Consider the following 8,248-nt stretch of genomic DNA (forward strand, 5'->3'; position numbering starts at 1 on the left):
GAATAGCAACCAAATAGCAAAACTATATTTTGTAGTTGAAATACTGAATCTTAATCCAAATTATTAAGAATACAAGATTAGAATTTGATTAGATTTACATACCATACAAGGTTTGCATTTGTGCATTTGTTCATTATAGGGCTGGCAAACGATTAATCGCGATTAATTGTATACAAAATAAAAATTTGAGTTTGCCTAATATATGTGTGTGTACTGTGCATATAGCTAGCATGATTTTAATGCACAACTTGGAGGCAAAGGGTAAAAATTTCAGTCATTTTCGTCAGTTATGGCTCGTTCTAGCATTCTGTATTTTTTAAATCAAACACAGAGATTAAGTGTGGTAGGATCACATTTATTTGAATTAATTATAACATTTGTTTGAATTAATTAACCAGAGAGAGGGGACTGAAAGTTGCTTGTGTGATTACCTGCATCTGTGCATCTCTCTCTCTCTACAAACAATGAAGCTGAGTTTAGTTACAGCGATTTTACCCACTCGTTGCTTAGAAAAATAATGTAGCCAGTCAGTATCGATGCTATTTTATTAATAAACGTTTCTCTGTGTAGCCTGCTGCATATAGTTTTACAAACCCGAGCCCGACCCGAACCCGAAGCTATTCGTTAAATATTAACCCGAACCCGACCCGCGAACCCGAGAGAATTTCGGGACCCGTCGGGCTCAGGTCGGGTAGCAGACCTCTACTACCCAATACCTAATGCCTTAATATTAATAGCTTATTGTAATGTGTTGCTGGCACATTTGAATTTCCATTCTTTTCCACTCCAGATTTTGTTTGCAAAGTTCACAAAGTGTATCGCACAGAGATGTTAAGTCTTCAAACAATCAAATATCACTTCATCTTCCACCCCGTTACCTCATGCCACTGAAAGTAAACACAGTGCATGAACATAAACAACCTAGAAAATAGCATCATCTCGCCTCCCACCCGTTTACCACATCCTTTCAGGACCCTGGTTCCTAATATATGATGGGGCCCTCATGAATGTCAAGTGGGTTGCGACAGCATAAACAAGTCACTGTTTTAGTCAGTGGTTCGGGAAGTGAACCGCCCCATGCCAACAATGTTTATCCAACTTCTAACAGCAATGAAGCCACACGCCGCCAGCAGCAGCCAAAAAGTTAATCATAAAGATGACAAAAACAAAAACCAATAGTTTACCGCCATTTAGACAGCAGTTAGCATGCTGGGAAAAGATACACACACCTGGTATCTGTCTGCGATAGAATAAATATAATGCCCCCACACCGCAAACAAAATAGACAGAGAGTGGTAGCAGGGCAGAGACAGAGATAAACACACAGTGAGGGAGGGCAGTGCAAAAGAAAGAGTGAGAAATGAACCAGACACTGACTCAGCATCCACATGAATACATTGATTGATTTGACGTGTCGTTTCGGTAATGTGGTCTGTCCCTCCAAAATGAATACTGAGAAGTAAACATGTATATCTCCAGAAAATTGATAGGCACTCTGTCATAACATCTCCCAGTGAAATGACTGACATTATGCTGCATAGTTCCTTTCCCTGGTGCCCAACTGCAGCTAATATATCTTTTAATTCACCAGAGTCTTGCACACAAACACCCACATTGAGGCAGCTATTATGAGCTAATTATCGTAGCAAATTTTTTTATTGATTGTGCCTCCTCTTTTCCCATTTTATTTGAGTTCTTAAACAAACAGCTGTAAGCGCTAATTACGGCTGTTTATTTTCACCAGTGTTAAATGGTTACCATTTATCTTTATTGTGATAAATTTGCCAGTTAAATTCATTTGTTTCAAGAGTGTTTCATCTGCTAAGCCATTTCATGATGTTGGTTCTTACTGTTGTGAGTGACTAAGAACTTCCCTCCTGTTTTATTGAGTTTTTGTGTTTTTGAGTTTTTGTAATTAATAAGATAATGCCTCTAGATTTGGAATTTTGGCTAGTTTATTGAACCTGTTTTTTTTTCAACATAGCACTCTAGATAGATAGATAGACAGACAGACAGACAGACAGACAGACAGACAGACAGAGATAGATAGATAGATAGATAGATAGTGTTAAGGTCAAAGTTTAGAATCTGCAGAATGTTCATTATTTTACCAAAATAAGAGGGATCATACAAAACGCATGTTATTTTTTTTTTATCTAGTACTGGCCTCAATAAGATATTTCACATAAAAGATGCTTACATCTAGTCCACAACAGAAGGAAAACTATGCATTAAGAGCCGGGGTTGAAAACTTTTGGAGTTTGAAGATCAGGGTAAATTTAACATATTTTGTCTTCTGGGAAACATGTAAGTATCTTCTGTAGCTTCTGAAGGGCAGTACTAAATGAAAAAAAAAGTGAAAAGATGGATCTCAGAATCATACAGTCATTGTTGCAAAGGGCTCAAATACACAAAAATGCTGAAAAAACAAAGAATTTGTGGGACCTAAAGGATTTTTCTGAAGTATAGCAGGCAGTTTAACTGTTCAGGACAAACAAGGGACTCATGAACAACTATCACTAAACAAAAAAAAGCTGTGGATCATTCAGGTAACAACACATTATATATATTATTTTCTCTTGTGAACTATATGCAAGCGTCTTTCATGTGAAATATCTTATTGAGTTCAGTACTAAATAAGGTAAGGTGTATGTAAATGTTTGACCTCAACTATAGATAGATAGATAGATTGTGCTTCACAGAGCAAAATTTTCCTAACTGATCCATTGCAGCAGTATTTTGTCATCATCAATAATTCATTGGTGCTCTTCTGAGAACGTAAGTCTTCTGTCATTTCAAAGTGAATGGTATCCATTGCTCTCATCCGTCTGTACTGTCTCTTAAAAATCTATCACACCCAGGTTGCTTTTTAATCTGCAAATACAACTTAAAAGTTTCAATATTTGTCCGAATTATTCAGTGATGTTATTAGATGTTTTCGAAAGTTAATGTTCCAAAACACGTAATTGATGATAGATGCTTTCAATCAGGAAGACAGTTATTACAGCTGTTAAAATCAACATCCACTTTAGGTAGTAATGAGTGCAATTATCTGCTGTTTTTCTTCACTCATGCATTCTAGAAAAATAATTTTTTTTTACTTAAAAAATAAACAAACTTTGTAAATTTATGCTCACTATTATTCTTTCCATGTGTTTAGGTCTTCTGCAGGAGAGTTTCATCGAGGAGCCAGATGGTTTGGTGTCCGTGAACTTGCTGGTGGTGTCAGCAGTTTCAGCGTTTGCCACCGGGGCGGCATTGTCGGGTCTGATGGTGTGTTGGATAATGAGCCTCAAGCACCGCCAGCGCTCCAGAGCCAGTGGATCTGGCATGGGGAGTCGTCGCAAGAGTGACAAGGAGCAGAGCATGCTGGGACACGGGCGAAGCGGTTCCGTGATCAGCGTGACACGTATCAGCGGCAGCGAGCGACCTCGCTCGCAGGTTGAGAACATGTTTACCAATGGCTGGCCAAAATCTGGAGACATCGACCCAGGACTTCCCACTCCAGAACAGACGCCTCTGCAGCAGAAACGTCCTACTCCTAATGTCCATCTCACAGACTGTGATTGGGACCAGAGCCATACTTTCCTCACCCAGACAGGGACACCCTGCCCAGCGAACTCAGCGGTCATTTACTTGAGCTCCAAATACCTGCAAGGTGGGCGGCAAGAGGGATCTGGTGATGTTCCCCCTCATTCAGAGCGTCAGAGGTATCTCATCCTCTCCCATCCACCGAATCAGCGGGAGCAGGGCGGACGACCGTCCGCACCACCTACCCGCAACTCTACTGGTGAGTACAACTATCCAGCAACGCCTCAGGACTCTCCAGACCGCAGGAGGGTGGTTTCGGCTCCTACCACCCAGACGGACTATGGCGAACATCTGCGATGGTCCCGCGACGGACTCAACTTCAATAGCAACAACGCGACTCCTTCTGGCCACCACCCGTATCCGATACAGCCGCGCACAAATGCGGCGTTAGTAAGGCCAAGTCACCACACTCAGCGGGGGCTCAATGAGATACAGGACTACAGCCACCTGCTGGTGAAAAGTGTAAGTGAACGCAACCCAAATGGCCAGTGAGTGGTCCAGGCCCGTTCACACCCTTCAGAGTCCCATCACCCCCAAGACTCAGACTCCTTCTGTAATCCTGCCCTTCCTGTCCTCTCTCACTGCCATCCAGTGTCTTTCAAGTCCCCCACCAGTGGCTGAGCTCTAGGACTACCGAAAGTGAGAGAACGAGAGCGTTAATGGTTGATGGTGTTCAAGCTGCTGTCCTCCCCTGCCTGCGGGGCGTCGCCACTTAGCACGTTAGCGGCTTCTGTCACGCCCTGTCTAATGAAGCGGAAGGATCGCTTAGGAATAACGGATGGGTTGGGTGATGGGAGGTGAAGTACATAATCATAATCCGGCTACGTGGACTGTTTAGCATAGCGAAGTGGTTCCGGATTGTCTCTCTGTGTAATCTCACGCCCTGTAAACCATTCAGTGGAAGTGATCCGTTTCGTTTTCACCTCTCTTGCTTTACGTTTGTGCCTGTGGATGCGTCCCGGGGCCTTTGCAGACAAGCTCAAACTTCCTTGTGTCTGTTTGTGTGTGTATGTGAGCCGCACCAAAACGGGGATTAAAATGTGCTTGTCGGCTAGACTTGATGTGAAAGCAAAATGGCCGACCAACACTGGACTTTCTTAAGTGATCTGATGTCAAATGATTGACTACCCCTCCTTCCCTTAACCTATTATGTGTCAGGAAGCAATCAAGACAACTGCCATGTGACTTTAAAGACTTGTGTGCTGAAATATCAGATGTAAATGGGTCATGGAAAAGACGAGCGTTCGCCAAAAATCATGGAGGAATCAACCCATGCTTTCTGGACGGAGCATGGAAGCACTGTGGAAATTGCTTTATATTGCGTGCAGGGACAGGTGTTGTTGGGTGGACCCTTTGTTTGTATTTTGTGGTGTATCAAGAAATTAGGTGTGTTTTTTATTTCTCTAGACTTAGAGCAGGGCATTTGCAGCACTTTCTCTTTCTTTCACTCGGCCTGGCTTCGTTCTCTCTGCAGTCCATTGAGTCGAATGTGAGCTCGGTTGTCTGGGCCGAGTCGAGCCGCTAGGGAGCTGCATTCAGAGTGTCTCACTGACACTGGGTGTCTTTGTGCGGCCCAGCCAGAGAAGACCATCCCAACAACAAATAACCGTTAAGAGTCATGGCCTAGCCATCAGCCCAGCCCAGGAGAATGTCAATGAGGAGCCAGACAGATCGGACCCCTCTGGGTCCCCCCCTCACTGCCAGCCTTCACAAACCTCACAGAATCAGATGAATACAATGTTACATTTAGATGGAGAGCAAAAAAATCAGACCCACTGGGCTCCCAATGGCACTGTGCCCGTTTCAGCCGTTGTTCAGTTTCCTCTAGCGCTCTTTGGATTGCTGTTTGTTTGTTTCAGGGTTGTAAACCCCACGGGAGGCAAGAAAGAAATAGTGTACTATTCAATTCATTCACCTCTCAGTGAACAACGTTATCTCTGCTTTCTTCCCATGAGGCACCCGTAATTTACCTAGTGTTATCTGAGTGTGTCCACTAGAGGGCAGTAATGAACATTGAAAGTTTTTTTCCCCCTTTTTTTTACTCTGTGTTCAATGGACCCTTTTCACATTGTGAGATGACACAGTTTTAGAGTAATTTACATTGTAAAAGTGTTTTAATTTTTATACTTTTATGATTCCTGACGAATCTCATAACACTGAAGACTCAAGTAATGGTTTCTAAAAATTCAGTTTTACCATTACATATTAAAATAGAAAACGGTTATTTTTGTATCAAATAAATGCAGCCTTGGTCAGCATGAGAGATTTTTACAAAAACAAAATCTAACTGACCGCAAAATGCAGTAGTGTGTAACACTACGCTTTGTTATATTTCTCTGGCATTGAATGACAAAAGAAATAATAAACACTGCTGCGGTGAGGTTTCAGATACATCATCTGAGGGAGTGATGGTAAATTTGACACATTTCTTTCTTCTGACTGCTATAATCAATCCTTTTTTTCTTTTAGAAAGTCGTGGAAATACAATATTGAATTTTTCCTTGTACTGTTGAAACAAATGGTAATACAAAAATAACATTTGCTGTGGTCTCACATTTATTTCTCTAGAAGCCTACCCAGCTATTGTTTATATTCCAAACCCAAAAATGTGAAAACGGTCCACGAGAGAGGGTTTGACATCAAATGTTTGGTGGTCCTATATAATCAACGATAATTCAACACTAAGTATATGTTGGTTTAGAAACAGGCCGTGTTCCAAATGAAAAGTCTGTTGTAGTGATAATAGAGAGAGGATTTAGGGGCACAGGGTTGGAGTGTGTTCTTTTGAATGTGGATGGATGAAACCGCTGAAGCTGAACATTAAAGCAATTAATGAAGTGTATAATTTCTAGGTTTTAAGTGCCAATGCATGACTGAGTTCAAAACTCAGTGTGTAATTATTTTTGCACAATCAACATTATTGACGCAGTTTTTTAATTGTCTCATCTGTTCGTATTGGAGCTGTTTTCCACCCTCACACAGACTGAGGCCCACTACGTGCTGAAAAAGGTCTGCCCACCCATGCATGCGCTCGCCCCGCTTCCCTCTCGCTGGCTTTTCACTCTGTTGCACCATTAGGCGAAACATGCGTGATTACGCTAAGTCTATCTTGGCTTGATAAAGCCAAGAGATGATCGTGAGAGACGTGCAGAAACGCAGGCACCCACTTGCTTACTCACAGCCAGATTTCACAAAGCAATCGCCTGAGATGTGGGCAGCAAAAGTCATCTTCCCGACGGCATCCCATATAAGTAACATTCCCTGGAATAAACCAAAAACAAGCAGCAAATGCAGGTGATACTTATTGTGTAACCCTGTACACAGTCTCTGGGTTAATTCGCACAAGATTTCGAGCCAGTGAAATGGAGTTAATTTGCTGCGGAGCTCTATAAAATGTGTTCCCGGGAAAGGAAAATAAACGAGGGTTGTTTCACTGTTTTCCTATGTCGTAATTCTCTCAAGCAAGAAATGGAATCGGCCGTAAAAACTCTGCTAGGGTTTTGTTTGGACAGAAATATACCTTGCTATGTTTTAGAAAGCTCCCTACTCTCAATTTTCCAATTAAATTTCTGTCTATGAACAGTGAGGACAGTGTGCTCGAGGCTTTCTCATTGTCTGGGCTGTTTTTCTTTCTCAGCTTTGTCTTTAAAGCCCTGAGAATTTTTTTTTTTGTTTGACGTCCCCCCAGCCACAAACTGCCACAGCTAATGGGCCACCCGACGAAATGTGCAAACACAAAGAAAGAAATGGTTTGTTTAGAAATGACTTGCTTTCAGTATGCAAAACCTGACATCTGACAAGCACAAACGGAGTTTGAATTTTTTTGTAAAGTTGTAGAGAATATATTAGCCAGTACTGATATCTTCATTTTTATATTTGTTTATTTGTTTGTTTTGTGGTAATGTTTTAGGTTGGTTTATTGAGTTCATGCAAGTGATTTGATTTTGCTCTCTGGTGTGTGAATTTTTTTCAACAATGGCAATGATTATTCTGCGACTGTGACCTGAATTTCAGTGTTTGATCCTGGTTTCTGAACTGTGCAAAGCCTTCTTTTCTTTTAAAAAAAATTGAATGGGAGTTGTTTCTCCTTAAAGAAAGAAGAAGAAGAAAAACACTTTTTTGCAAAAGAGCCAAGTCTTCTGTTAACTGTGATGGACTTCTGATTTGTCTCGCACCGGAGGCTGTTCGTGTTACTGGGTCCATTGTCATTAAATGACAAGTCGTGTCCCCCTTCAGTGTACATAATGATTTCAGTGCTTAAATGTAATTTAAGTGAACTATCTGCATGAACACAGCCTCGGTCTGGAGTCCGCAGAGGTAGTGTGTACTTCAACACGACATGCTACTGTGTGCCCTAATATTGTCCACCAATCAGACAGTCACATGCATGCTTTCCAAATCAACAGCACAAATGCACATAAACACACACAGACACATACACAAGAGATCACAAACACATGGACAGTGGGGTCCAAAAGTCTTGAAATATTCTATTTCACGTTTAAATTATATTATTACCATAATGTGAAATGTTTAATTAAAAATGTACATGAATTTCAAAATGTCTTTAGTATACAGTCTGTCCCTCTTTTGCTTTAACAGCAGGACTTGAGCTGTATGTAGTTTGTGTAAAACCTGATGATCCAAAAACTTCTGA

At 41.4% G+C, this 8,248-nt stretch overlaps 1 protein-coding gene across 7 annotated transcripts in view; it reads left to right on the forward strand.

The window, feature by feature from the left end:
* Nucleotides 1-8,034, forward strand: part of sema6bb (sema domain, transmembrane domain (TM), and cytoplasmic domain, (semaphorin) 6Bb) — a 159,060-nt gene extending 151,026 nt beyond the window's left edge. For all 7 annotated transcript variants that reach the window (XM_051117239.1, XM_051117242.1, XM_051117243.1 and 4 more), the window contains one exon: nucleotides 3,161-8,034. In XM_051117239.1, coding sequence (XP_050973196.1) covers nucleotides 3,161-4,083 — 923 coding nt within the window. In that variant the 3' untranslated portion in view covers nucleotides 4,084-8,034. The remainder of the gene's footprint in view (nucleotides 1-3,160) is intronic.
* The last annotated feature ends 214 nt before the right edge of the window (nucleotides 8,035-8,248 follow it).

The sequence above is a fragment of the Labeo rohita genome, chromosome 8, assembly GCF_022985175.1.
Source record: "Labeo rohita strain BAU-BD-2019 chromosome 8, IGBB_LRoh.1.0, whole genome shotgun sequence".
Classification (NCBI taxonomy): domain Eukaryota; kingdom Metazoa; phylum Chordata; class Actinopteri; order Cypriniformes; family Cyprinidae; genus Labeo; species Labeo rohita.